This window comes from Rhinolophus sinicus, linkage group LG04 (assembly GCF_036562045.2).
Source record: "Rhinolophus sinicus isolate RSC01 linkage group LG04, ASM3656204v1, whole genome shotgun sequence".
Classification (NCBI taxonomy): Eukaryota; Metazoa; Chordata; class Mammalia; order Chiroptera; family Rhinolophidae; genus Rhinolophus; species Rhinolophus sinicus.
The window spans coordinates 60,600,089-60,613,666 of NC_133754.1; the positions used below are offsets into that span (position 1 = coordinate 60,600,089).

The 13,578-nt window shown below is 49.4% G+C and overlaps 1 protein-coding gene across 17 annotated transcripts in view; it reads left to right on the forward strand.

The window, feature by feature from the left end:
• Positions 1 to 602: 602 nt before the first annotated feature.
• Positions 603 to 13,578, forward strand: part of FGFR1 (fibroblast growth factor receptor 1) — a 46,204-nt gene continuing 33,228 nt past the window's right edge. For 8 of the 17 annotated variants that reach the window (XM_074329634.1, XM_074329635.1, XM_074329636.1 and 5 more), the window contains exons 1-2: positions 682 to 1,273; positions 9,260 to 9,438. In XM_074329634.1, coding sequence (XP_074185735.1) covers positions 9,348 to 9,438 — 91 coding nt within the window. In that variant the 5' untranslated portion in view covers positions 682 to 1,273; positions 9,260 to 9,347. Of the gene's footprint in view, positions 1,274 to 1,309; positions 1,584 to 9,259; positions 9,439 to 13,578 lie in introns of those variants that run through there. The other 9 variants (XM_074329641.1, XM_074329647.1, XM_074329640.1 and 6 more) reach the window with 8 other exon arrangements.

Sequence of the window (13,578 nt, forward strand, 5' to 3'; positions counted from 1 at the left end):
CATTCATGGCAGCCTGAAGACTTCTGGAGGCCAAGAATGGCGCTGTAAAATTGACAGGACCCAGCTTCCCATGGACCACAAAACCTAAACTATTTGGCTGGGGAAAGTGGGCTGGGAGGAAAGGATCTGAGGTGGGGACCCTTTTATTCTCATGAATAAAAATAGCTTGCATTTATTGAGTATGCCAGGCCCTCGTCTAGTCCATTTAATCCTCAACTCTACAGGGAAAGTACTATTATCCCCCTTTGACAGATGAGAAAACTGAGATGTAGAGCAAGAAAATCATTTCCCTCAGGCATACAGTTAGTCAGACTTCAAAGCTCTCGCCTCCACGTAGAACCTCAGGGCGACAGCGTCTTCTCACCTCACTCCCCAAAACTACTCATCTGCCCAGGGTCTGCGTGTGGGCGCCCTCCAGGCGATGCTCAGATGGGGGCGGGGGACACGCACTCAGATGCAGACCAGGCTGCAAGCGAAGAGCAGCAGAGTGCCAGGTAGCTCAGCCCGCTCCCCGCTTCTCGGGGGCCAAGGCTCAGGAACTACAAGGCCCAGCAGGCAGCTGCATGGGGGAGGAGGAGGAGGTGGGACTAGCGCGGGGTGGGAGTGGGAGAGGGAGCCCTCGCGCCTCGCCGGCGCACAGCGCTCGGAGCGCTCCTGCGGGCACTGGTGTGACGGCCTAGCAGCGGGCAGCAACGAGCGGCAGCCCGAACTCCGGTCCAGCCGCAGCGCGCGGAGGAGCCCGGGCTGTGCCCGGAGCTGGGCGGCAACGTCCGGACAGGACCGAGACTCTGCTTAGCGCATTGCGGCGACCTCGCCTTCCCCCGCCGCGATCGCTCGCCACAGCTGGAAAAGCAGAGGAGACCGCGGACTTTTCTCCGGTCCGAGGGGCGCTCCGCAGAGCGCACGGTACCAGGACTGCAGTCGGACACGCCGCGGCGCCGGGGCCGCCGCAGGGCGATGGAGCCCGGGCTGCAAGAAGCGTGAGGCGCCGCCGCCGGATCTGGAGAGGGGGGCCACAGGGTCTGGAGACCCCGGGCGGCGGACGGGAGCCCTCCCCCCCGCCCCGCCTCTGGGGCACCAGCTTCGGCTCCATTGTTCCCGCCCGGACTGAAGGCGCCGGGCGCCGAGCGCCCCCGGGAGTCGAGGGCCGGCCGCGGGGCTCTCGCGGCCCCGCCAGGAGCCCGGCGGCGGGGGGTCGGAGCCGGGAACGCGGGCGCCTGCCCGCACAAGCCACGGCTGACTCTCCACAGGCGGAACCGCAGCGCCCAGTGAGGTAAGAGCCGCGGCGCCCCCAGATCCGGGGCGGACTTGGCGTCCCGAGCGGCCCCCGGCGCTGGAGCCTCCTGGCTGCGCGCTTACCCCGCCGCAGCCGGGTCGGGTCCGGCGCCTCCCTCCGCCCGTTACCCGCCCCCCTCCACCTCCCAACTCCCTCCCCAGCGCTCTGCGCCCCCCTTTTGTCTCCCCTCCCTCCGCTCGCATCGCCTTCTGCGCCCCCTGCCCGCGCTCGTCCCGCCGCTCCTCCTGCCGACCAACTTTTCCGCCAAGTCGCGCTGGGGAGCTGGCGAGGCGGCGGCGACCCCGTGGTGAGTCCGGGGAGGGGGGACATGGCCGGGGCGAAGGCGGCGGCGGCCCTCGGTGTCCTAATACTGGGGAGGAGGGCGGGAGTGGGCAGCGAGCTGGGGTGTGTGTGTGTTGCGTTACACTCCATCTCTTTTTAGTCCACTCGCAGGGATTCACCCCAATTCAGCAGGTAGCTTTGGGTGGAACGCTGAAAATCCGGGGTATTTCTAAGTCTTTTTCCACCTGAGGAAAGTCTGGGGTCGTGTTGGGGGGTGGGTCGGGGCATGAAGAGGGAAGGGAGTGGAGGGGTAGGTTAGCTTCTCTCGGAATAGGTTTTAACTCGTATGTCGTCACCAAATGGCTGAATCCGCTTTAGCTGAGAGCGAGAAAGGAATTCCAATTTCCAGAGGGGCTTATCTTCTTAGTTCATCTCCGAAAGGGTCGGAAGTTTGGAGATGGTGAGGGCGCCCAGTGGGTGATGTTAAGGCCCGCGAAGGGGTCGGGGGAGGGGAACGTTCCGTTTCAGTCTTTTTCTAGGAGGTGGGGGAAGGGATGAGGGTTTTGTCCGGTGCGGTGTACTCGGCAGCGATGCATGTTGCTTCTCTGGCCCAGACCCCTCTGCCCCTCGCCCCCTCCTTCCGTCATGTTTGAGGTTGGGAGAAGAGGGGCTAGAGCACTCATTTGCGGAGAAATTTATTGACGTTGTAGATGGAGTTCATTTAACACGTAGCCTGTGAAGGCAGCCCAGACACCTTTGGTGGTGGTGGTGGTATATGTGTGTGTGTGTGGGGAGGGTGAATCCTGCTTCTTTCTGGGCCCAGAAGCTATTAGCCTATTGAAAAATTTCTGCGGTGTCTTTCTCCCCCAACACGTCCCCCCACCCCCCCATTTTCCACATGTAGCAGCCGCATCTGGTTCCGTTTCACCCCACACGGGTATACCGCAGCCACGTTATTAACATCATTCTTCCTCCCTTCCCCCTTCCCCGAATTAAAACTGGACTTCTTCAACTTGTCCTTTCCATCTCCTTAAAATTTCTGAAGATTTGGAGATGTGGAGTTGGGGTTTGTGGAGAAAAAAGTTACCCTGGATCGCAAGTTATTTAGAATCTGGTGGTGGTGGTGGTGGTGCTTTCTCGATTGTGTGGAAGGTTTTAGGGGGTGGCACTTGGGAACGGTTCATCTGCAGGAGGTGGATTTTTTGGTCAAGGGTCTGACCCAGAACTGGCCCTGACGGAAGTTTCTGGAATCCAAGTATTGCTTCTTGTCTCTTCAGTTGTAGTTGGAGCACTGGAAAAGTCTGACCCTGTCCAGAGCCAGACGTCGGGTCTCGGGCAATCCGGCGGTGGCGTTGCGCGTCCCTGTTCCACCCTCCCGGGAGCCAGCCCCCGGCGCAGCGGCCCGGGACGGGGCGGGGGCGGGCGGCGAGGGCTGTTGCTGCCAGAGGCGCTCCTTGTGCGTTTTTAAGGAGTTAAATGGGCTGCAGCCCCCGGAAACTAAAGTGAGACATTTTGCCATTTAAATAACGGCGACAGTTTTGAAAGCGGGGGTTGGATTGTTGAGGGTTTTTTGTTTTTGTTTTTTAAGTTGTTTTTTTTGTAATGTCCTTTGAGGTAGGAGAGCACCTTGTGGTCCAAAGTCGCGGGAGGGTGGGGAGAGTTGGTCTCTCTCACCCGCTCCTTTCCAGTCTCTTTCAAATTGAAAACACTTCTCTGGTTTCCTCTTTTGGGCGGTAGTTTTGGAGGCTGTAATGAAATCGCACTTTCTCTAGACATGGTAATTAAGGTGACTGTTTCCTCCGCAGATGTGCCCTGCCCTTTGCACCTCCGGACCAGAGCTTTTTTTGGAATACCATCTAAATTGTAGAACCTTAGCCTTGAGACTGTTTAGCAGAAAGTGGCCATTTTCCCCCGTTGGCCCAGGCTCCCTGAGGCTTGTTGAAAAGCTAAGTAGCAGGGCCTCGTGGGACGTGCCTCGGTCTGGCTAATTACCTCGAAGCTTGGGTCATCTCCTTTCCCTTCAGTGACCGAGGGCAAGAGGGAGAGCCCTTGCCGACCGTCTGCCCTGTTGGCCTGCTTCCCTAATGACTTGTTTACATATTTGCCCCCACTTGATTGGGAGAAGCTCCAGGGCTGCCGCTGACCTGGGTGGAGCGCCGTGTGTTTGGGGACAGGGAGGCTGCTCCGGCCTGGCTCCAGCTGGGATGGTTGTGTACTGCATCAGTGACGAGCTTCTTGAAATATCTGTTGCCTTTACTCTTAGTCATAGCTGAGTGTCAGCTTTTTAATAAGGGCCATCCATCCGGATTGATAGCCACCTGGACATGTGTGCTTTCTCTGCCTGCTTTTATCATGCTTGTGGAAATGCCCATCTTGGAGGCATTTTCACAAATGGGATTTGGGCCAGAGGGGGCGCTACTTCCTTTAGTTCTCAAGCAGACAGTCTTGGGTGCTTCTTTATCTTGGCCTTTGGCCATGGAGGATGTTAGAAAGTTCCGTTATGCGCGCCCTTAGAAAGAATAGCACGTGAAGCAAAAGCACTGGTAGAAAGAAGGAACCTCTCAGATGCTATTGTCCCATCCCTCCTGAGGGAGAGGATTAAAGTACCTCCAGGCATGGTAAGCCTTGGCTGGCTTTCTTCCTGGTAGACTCCAGAGGGCAGGAAGATTGAGTTGAGTATTGAGTAGGCAGACTCCAGCAATTGAGACCAAGGAAAGTCCATGGGTTTTTGCTTTGAGTTGTGTGCTTTTTGTTTGTTTTGGGTGTTGGCCTGAAACAAGACTCCTAAAATAGGCAATTTGCTCCTATGAGCTTGGGGTTTTAGCAGGCAGCTCTTCTGAACGCTTTTTCCTTGCCTCCATTTTTAAATCTCTTTCATCAAAATGGCTGTTAGTTAAGATCTTCCTAGGAAAGTTGGAGCCTATTGCTGCTGGAGGAAAAGGAGGTAGAGAGAATTGATTCAGACATCTTGTTCTGAAAAGGCCTCACAGGGCTTGAATTTAATTTCCTCCTGGGAAATTTGTCTTGCATTTGTCTTCCCAAGAGCTTTGTAAAAGGTCTGAATTTGCCAGGGACTGGTGGGAGCCCAGATATAGAGCTTTAGAGAAGATTCTGGTGCTTCCAGAGAGGATTAAATACCAGACTCAGGCTAGGATATTTGCTTTTCCCCCTAAGGTTGCATCTATCTTAAAAAGAAATTCTCTCCTTACCACCACTCCCCCTTGCAATTAAAGAAGCTATGCTTCCTCCCCAAGTAAATAGCCCTCACCTGAGTGAATAACTCCAAGACTGTGATGGTAGTCCACTAGTCCATCCTGTCTGCAATAGCAAGGTTTCCCGGATTTTGCTGGAGCAGATAGTGTATCACTTATTATTTTTTCACTAATTTTGTATATACCTCACTCCCAAGGACATTTGGACACTTTCTTTACAGGGACTCAAAAATTTTAAATTAGCATTTCCCTTGGACCAACTAAAATTCTGCAAGCTGAGCTGCATAACTTTTTTCAGATGTTTAGTAAGTACTTGCCGTGCCACTCAACAGTGAGCAGAGAATGCTCACTTTTGGGAAAAGTGACCATTTCTTTTAAATCTTGTTCACCTCTAAAGGAATTAATATGTTGGTGTTACTTCCTCATTTCTGAGGAATTGAGATGTTTAGAAAACGTCTCAATTGGTATGTTCTGAAATAGAGCTTGGCTGGCTAACAAGGAGTACTTTCCTATTGCTTTTCTCTGGCATTCTCCACCTCTTTTCTGCAAGAGTATCTATATCAGTTTCTTTTCAGCCTTTCTTTCATTCATTTATTCATCCAGTTAACAAATGAGTCAGCATCTGCTTTGTACATATTAGGTGCTAAGGGTATTAACAAAGGTTAGTCAGGTACAGACCCTGCTCTTAAGGAGCTTGCTATCCCATGGTGTTTTGGAAATTCAGAGGAATGAGATCCTCAGTTAGAAGGCCCAAGAAAGGTGGCTTTTTAAAGTGGGGCTCAGAGAACAGGAAAGCTTGGTCCGTTGAAGATGGAGGAAGGGCAAAGAAGAAACACTTGGGCAGGGTATGGAGATTGCCTGGAGCTGTGCTCCCCCTTAGAAATATAACACGAGTCTCATGTAATCTTAGATTTTCTAGTAGCCATGTTTGAAATTAAGTAAAAAGAAACAGGCAGAATTTATTTTTATTAATTAATTTGTTTAGATTTTGATAATATATTTGATTTAGCCTAATACACCCAAAACATTATAATTTGAACATGTAATCAATACAAAAAATTATTAATGAGATGCTTTACATTCTTTTTTCATACCAAGTTTTCAAAATTTGTTTTTGTTTTTTCATTTCTAGCACATCCCAATTCACAGTACCCACATTTCACGTGCTCAATAGCCACAAATGGTGGTGGTCATTGTATGGGACAGCTAGGTCTACAGCATAGGGTTTGAAGATGGACAGTGAGAAATACCTTTGTAAGGTAGGAAGTTTATGTCTTCCTGCTGCCAATTACCAAAATCTCCTGAAAGTGCTATCAAGAAGTGACTCAAAGCACAATGTTTATAATTCCTTCCATTCGATTAGGGCCTTAGAAAGGAGAGAGCAGCCACTTTTACCCAAGCTGCCCATTTGAGCCTCATAATCTGTGATGTATGCAGGGCAAATATTTTAGCCTCTGAGAAGTGGGAAACTGAGGCTCAGAGAGGTTCAGTGACTCTCCCAGGGTGGGAGGGTCATAAATGGAAGGGCAAGAATTAATTTGTTACTTTTGCCAGAGAACAAAAAGAAAAAGACTTGGCCCTGAATTCATCAGCTAGTTTTCCTTACATATTTTTGGACAAGGAGATCTGACAGTCACAGAATCTTTACTCTTAGAATTCAGGAGAAATGCAAGGTCGTATATTCCAGTCCCTGCTTTCTCCCCAGCCACTATCCCATCTTACATTGAATTACTACTTACAGAGGAGAGAGCAGGTACTTTCACCCATGCTCCAGTTTTGATCTTCATAACCTGTGATGTAGGCAGGGCAAACATAGTTTAGCCCTCTGATAAGTGGGAAAACTGAGATGTGCATGGCCCCTACCCTCACCCCACATTCCCCAGTGAGGACCTCTGCACCCAGGTGGAGTTGGCTGCCAGTCCCAGGAGACCTGATCTGGGAGAGGCTGATGATGGTGGAGCCAGCTGCAGAGTCTCTGAGGAAGCTTCTGTGTACACCTGCGAGGCTACAGGGTCACATCTGGTCAGAAGTGAAGGAAGGAGACTGTTTCTAAAAATCCTAAGGGATTTTAAGAATTCATTAATTAGTAGAATGAGAAGAAGATGTGGTGAAGGAAGAGGTGGCAATCGCTAGAGTCCCATCGGGTGTGTGGACTAGTGGGTTGCATCACCGACTTTTCTGCAGTAGGGTCTGTGCCCACTTACCTTGTCATTCCAGAAGTTGGTGTTGGGAGGGTGCTGGGAGCCTGGTTTTTTCCTTAACATCCGTTGTTTTATAGATTTGGGACCTGAGGCCCAGAGGGGAAGGAGAGAGGAAGAGGCTTGCAGGGAAGCTGACAGATTAGTTTGAAGTGCATGGATCTCAAAGCTGAAAGAGAACAGTCTGCAGCCAGCCCACACCCATGAGGAGGCGGGCAGGCTTTTCCAGAGTGTCCAAGTGGGGTGGAAGCTACCTGTCTGCTACATTTGAAAACAAGCTTAATCATCTCAAGAAGATACCACCAATACCACCGTTTCCAACTGGATACTAAAAATTCATTTATTACTCTGGCGGTTCCTGTGGGACTTATGTTCTTAGTTGAATGTACCTTTCTGCGTGACAGGCCTGCATCAGTTTGGTGTATCTTTGGGATGTAATGAGATGTGGGATGTGGTTTAGAGATGTCCTCTGGTAAGCATCACTTCTATCCCAGGCCAGACATCGTGCCCCTTCCTGTCCTAGATGGCGCATCTGTGAGCTGTTTGCGAGGGTCTTTCAACCAGTGGAATTGAGAATTGAGGCTCTCCCATTTCCAGAGTTACCTCGGATCTGCCCTTGTATACTTGGTTTCTCTGTGGCACAGGGATGCCCCTTGGAGAAAATGAGTTTGCATCAGATAGAGCCAGGTTTGATCAACCCCGAGTTTGCTTCCTCCCACCCTGTTCTCCAGCGTTTGAAAACCCGGTGAAGAGTCTTACCAGGTGCCTGTTCTAGGACAAAGTACTTAACCTCTTTGGGTCTCAGTTTCCCCGTGGCTTAAACGGGAATATTAATAATTCCTACCCCCCCCCCCATTAGTTTATAGTGAGGAAGAAATGAAGTGTTTTACTTAAATATTTTACCTAGTACATGCTTGGCACACAGTGGGTATTCAGTACCCGTTTGTTATAGTCTGTCTCTCCAGTCCCTTCCCTAAATTTAGAAAAATAAAAGAGAAGTGTTAACTTCTCCTTTGATTTAAAATCATTAAAACATTTTAGGAAAACCTTGGTAGGGAGCTAGTGGTTGTGTATTCTACTCTCACTGGCAGGCGCATGTGAACGAAGCCAAGAATCTGGGGGTTTCTGCCAGCAAGAATCTGGGGGTTTCTGCCAGCGGGGACTGACTCACTCTCAGGGGCCCTGTCTGGCTCAGGGGAGGCAGGGCTGAAGCACCACATTAGGGCATGTTCCGGTGAAGTGGATTCTCTGAATAACTTGGATGGTTCCCTGGAGTATTTAGGACAAAAGCCACCTGGAAGACGAGATGGTCACCCCCACATCGCCCAAACAGTGCCCAGAAAGTCTTATCACTTGGTAAATGTTTAGCAGCAACAATCCCTTGTTCCTTAAGACCCTAGAGAGTTGTCTTAAATCATCCACTCTGGACTTGAGAAGGGTAAAGGGCTGCAGCCTGTGCTTTTGACCAGGGCTGGCATGAGCCTTCGAGTCAGCCCTTACAAAAGCTCTTTGACTCTTCAGCACAATGTTTCCCCCCACTTCTGGATTCATTTCTGTTGGACATCAGCTGTCACCTTTCAGCACTGGGGAGGAGAACTGGGTACACCGCATGGGTCCACACTCAGGCTCTTTTTAAGGAGTTGGTGAGAGTTGTGTTCTCTCTGAGGGAAGCTGGTAAAACCAGAGATCCCTGTGATGCATACGGTTTTTGAGACAAAAAACAAAAGGACCCTGGAGATCACTCTTATCAGCTTCCTCATCACAGGTCCAAAGAGGGTCAGTATCTTACTTGGCTCCCATCTCCTGGTCTTTGGCTTGTTCCGTAATTCCTCTCTCTTGGTTTGCCTGGAGGGAGTGAACCCCTAGACTAGAGTCATTAGCGGACTGAAGGCTGCTACAGTCGCACCACACGCTGCAAACCCTTGCTCATGAAGTGGCAGAACTATTTGGGACTCTCATAGGGCTGTTTGCTTTCCCAGTACAAATGATCTTGACGTTTTTGCATTGGAGAACTTTATGACGATTTCCCAGCAAGACTCGCACTTAGTCCACGCTCAGTAAATAGTTGCAGCACTGAATTAAAGCACTCCTTTGTCTAATGAAGGCCTATAACATCGAATTCAACAGTGGGGCAGGACCACAGTTCTCTTTGTGCCTTAAGGAGTAAGTTACTGCTTTAAGCATCTTCTGGACAGGGTGACCATGCTTCACCTTCTTTTCTCCTTGCCTCTCCACCCCTCACCCCGACCCCAAGCAGCCCTTCCTAATTGTTTGTTTTTTTCTTTCCCCAGAGTCAGCTTGAAAAGGAGGATTAAGCTGAAGGCCGAGTCTCCATGGAGGTGTGGAGCCTTGTCACCAACTTCTAACTGCAGAACTGGGATGTGGAGCTGGAAGTGCCTCCTCTTCTGGGCTGTGCTGGTCACAGCCACACTCTGCACTGCCAGGCCGGCTCCGACCTTGCCTGAACAAGGTAAGGGACGAGGTGAGGGGCAGCCTGGACATCTGGCCCCCGGAAACAGGGCGGGCTGGGGCGGAGGGGATGTGTTTGAGGTGATGTGGTCCACTGGGAAGGCGCCACCCCAGGGGGAGCAGAGGGCTCCTTTCCTGTAGGGGAGACTCCCAACATACAGCTGGTTAGCACCTGGTTATAAACGTAACTGACTTTATCTGAGACTGGGTCGTGATGGTTGGTGACATCCATTTGCCAGAGGTTACATGCTCAGGGTAGGTTTATGCTTTTCTCTTCTGAAAAAAGAAGTTTTGATTGGTACCCTCGATGATGTATAAAATGGGGTTGGGTGATACAGTGGCATGTGAGTGACCTATGAATTTGGGTTTAGAACTTGGATCAGGCTACAGGGGATGTCGAGGGATATGGGACCTTGATAAAGACCTCTGGCTTCTAAAAAGTTGTTCCAAAGACTTGTCTTCTGTGAGGGCCGGCAGTCATGGCCACATGCCTGCTGTTTTGCCTCCCTTAGCAACATCTCACAGGCCCTGTTTGGAGGCCTGCTGAGCGGTGTGCTTTGGTTATGTGCTGCTGGAGAGATTGAGAACCAGGGAGCATAATGGGACATGGGAGCTCGGAGAGCTGTAGCTTGTTGGAAATGCAGAGAGATTATTAATAACAGGAAGAACTTGCCCTGCTGCTCATGAGATTTGCTGGAGTTGTGAGAACACTTCATGGAGATGACGGGTACAGCATACCTGGTGGCTTCCAAGGGTCTTTAAGAATTAATATTTGGGTTTTTCTGCCCCCAAAGGGTATATGGCTTGTGACTCAGTGGCTGATCACATAAATAGAGAAGGTGAGCAGGTAGTGGCTGAAAGGCTCAGCTGTCCACATGACATGGTGGCTGTCAGTCTCAGCTGTCAGGACCTATTTGAATAATGAATGATGAGTGAGAATATTTGTCCACTTGTATGGTAATGAGGAAGGAGGAGAGAAGGATGTGTGAGACTTTTCTAGAAGGAGAACTGGCTGGAGCAGAAAGATTAATGTTGCATGAAGTAACAGAACTGAAGGCAAGGCCTGAGCTGAACATGCTGGAGACCCAAAGTGGGAGAGACCGTCTCTGCCCACAAGGAGTTCACCATCTGGTAGGAGGTAGACAAGTACAGAGGTAACTAAAGAGAAGGTAGACCATGTTTAAAGCGCACAGGAGAGTTATGACTAAATGTAGTGGACATGCAGCTAGGGGAGCAGAGCACATCAACATGCGTCTGGATGGAGGGGTAAGGGCTTGGAAAGGGGAAGCGGAGGACATTCCAGGTAGAACAGCATGAGTGACGAAGGTGCTGAGACAGGATGTATAAGCTGTACAGAGAGTGATTTACCTGGGGAGCAGGTAGTTGTGGGAACTAACGCCTGGAAAAAGTAGATTGAGTTATGAGCACCTGGAAGGTCTTAATGCCCCGCTAAGGAAACTATAATTAAACGGGTAGATACTGGGAATCTTGAAAAGTTTTGGGTGGGTAGTGATGCGATTCAGCTTTCAGAAAATCAATCTGACAGCTGAATTTGGATGGATGGGAGGAAGAAGATGGACCTATGTTTGAATTCTGCTCCGCCACTTAATGGCTGCATTACTTGCTTTGACAAATTACTCAAACATGCTAAGTTTTAATTTGCTCTTCTTTGACGTGGAGACAATAATAAAGGAGTAAGAGACCTAATCCAGACAAAACACTTACTATGTAAATGTTAGTAGCTGCCGCCACTTCCACCAGAAAAAGAGTTAGACGTTTGTTTTGAATGTCTAGCTAGAGGAAGTGAAGGTATAAACTAGGGTGGGAGCCCTGAGATTGTAAAAGAAGGAAAAAAATAGTATAGACACTATAGAAATAGAATCTGGGGGTTTAATTAGGTTGGATGTCAACTCCAAGTGACTAGAGACAGACAAGATGAGATGAGAGTAAGTTGGGGCGGGAGGTTTGGGAGGAGAACAGAAGGTTTGCATCAACCATAGTGTAGATAGTGATAAGGGAGTCCAAAAGCAAGGCGGTTTGAGAACACGAATTTATGATGTACTTTTTTTAAAAAATAAAAAAACTTCCTCCAACAAACTCTTTTGCAGCCCAAAAATGGAAGGTGGAGAAAGTGAATAGTGTGGCTGTCAGGTTTGAGAATATGAATTTATGATAGACCCTAAAGTTTTGGGTTTTTTTTTTAAACTTTCTCTGACAAATTCTTGCAGCCCAAAAATGGAGGGTAGAGAAAGTGAAGAGTATGGCTCTCAAGCCTTGTAAACAGGAAAGGGATGTCTGAGAGTACAAGCATTGGAATTTTAGGGTGGTGATAGAAGTGGTGGAGGGGGTATTGGAGCTGCTGGTTGTGGATCCAAACAGGGAAAAGAAGCCAAGGCCGAGGTGGAGGATGGAGCCAGGGCACTGAGGGCCTCAATGAGGACAAAGCACAGGCCCCATGAGCAGAAGGGACGGAATACGAGAGGTGGAGGGGGCAGTAGGAGGCTATGTCGCAGCGAAGGCTGAAGTCAGACTGCCATTTTAGAAAAATCAACTTAATTGAGGTCTAGTTTACATTCTGTAAAACACACCAATTTTAAGTGTACAGTTCACTGTGTTTTGATAAGTGTTAACTACCAGCCCCAACAAGGTATGGAACATTTTTATATCCCCCAAAACTTGCCTCAGGCCCCTTTGCAGTCAGACCCCTTGGCAGCACTGACCCCAGGCAACCACTGATCCACTTTCTGTCACTACAGATTAGTTTTGCCTATTCTAGAGTTTCATATAATGGAATTCTATGGTGAATGTGTGTCCATTCACCTGTTGACGGCCTTTTTTTTTTTTTTTTTTTTTTAAAGAGGGCGCAGCTCACAGTGGCCCATGCAGGGATCGAATGTTGATGGCCTTTTGGGTTGGTAACAATTCTGGCTATTACCAAAACTCCTGTGAGTGTTTGTGTACAAGTCTTTGTGTGGGCATAATATTTCCCTGGACTGCCTTGGTTTTGGCTCCACATCTTCCTGTTGGCTCTTGGGAAAGTTCCTCTCTGTGCCTCTGTAATGCATCTTGATAATGAATATCTGCTCCTAAGGTCATAGTGAATATCAAATAAGAATGTGTGCAACGCTCCTAGAACAGTGCATGGTACACAGTCAAGGAGCCCTGAATGGCAGTTGTGGGTACTGTTTCCTGGCACCTCACAGGCGACCGCACATGGTAAGGGGCTTGTTTCATGGGTGGACTTTAAAGCCTGAGGACACAGAAGTGAAGTTCACTGGACCTGGAGAAGAAGTCCCCGTTCTCTGGTTGGTTGAGTAAGTCCCTCTCTTAGCGTGGCCCTTTTGTGTAGCTTGTCCTCCTGAGCTTTGTGGTCGTAGCTTGTCCCTCCTGAGCCTTGTGGTCGCAGAACACTGCCCTTCTGTCTTCAGAGAACTGCTGTGTGAAGATACAACGGACATCTATCTCCATGCTTTGCACACTATGTGGTATCTCACAAATGTAAAGTATTGTTTTGTAGTCTTGGCCCCGCGGTTTGTTAAATAATAATGCTGCTGTTCTCCTCAGAAAAGACTATATAACCTGTGTAAAAAAGGTTTGTCCAAAAGTTTAAAGCAAACTACCCAAACCCCGTTCACACTGAGAGTGTTTCCCTTTTAGAAAGGCTTTGCTGTGAGTGTGTGTTGGGAACCCCTCCCCCAGTCTGCAAATGCTCCTGAGGGAGTGGGGAGGGCCTGGAGTTTCTGGCTGTCTTTGGAAAGTTGATTTAATAAGGGTTCCAGGAAAACCTGCCTGCCTCCCTCCCTCCCTCTCCTTTCCCTTCTCTAGTTTGGGATCTTTAAGAGGCTCAGCTTGTTTCAGACCAGGCTTTGAGGGAGGAGGGCACCGTGTTGATAGACTGAAGCTGGGAGAATGTCCCTTTAAAAAGATAAGCACCAACGTGAAAGACATTTTGCGCTTAAGGGAGGGTTGTGGCTATGCATTTTTCTCTTTTTTAGAGTAAGACTTGGGGAGAAGCAAGTGTGTGAATCCAAAACTGCTGACAAGGCCACTTCTCACAGCTGGGGGTGGGGGTCCTGCCCCCTTTTCGGCATAAGGTGGTTAAATACCCCAGACCCTGTGATTGAGGGGATAGTATGAGACT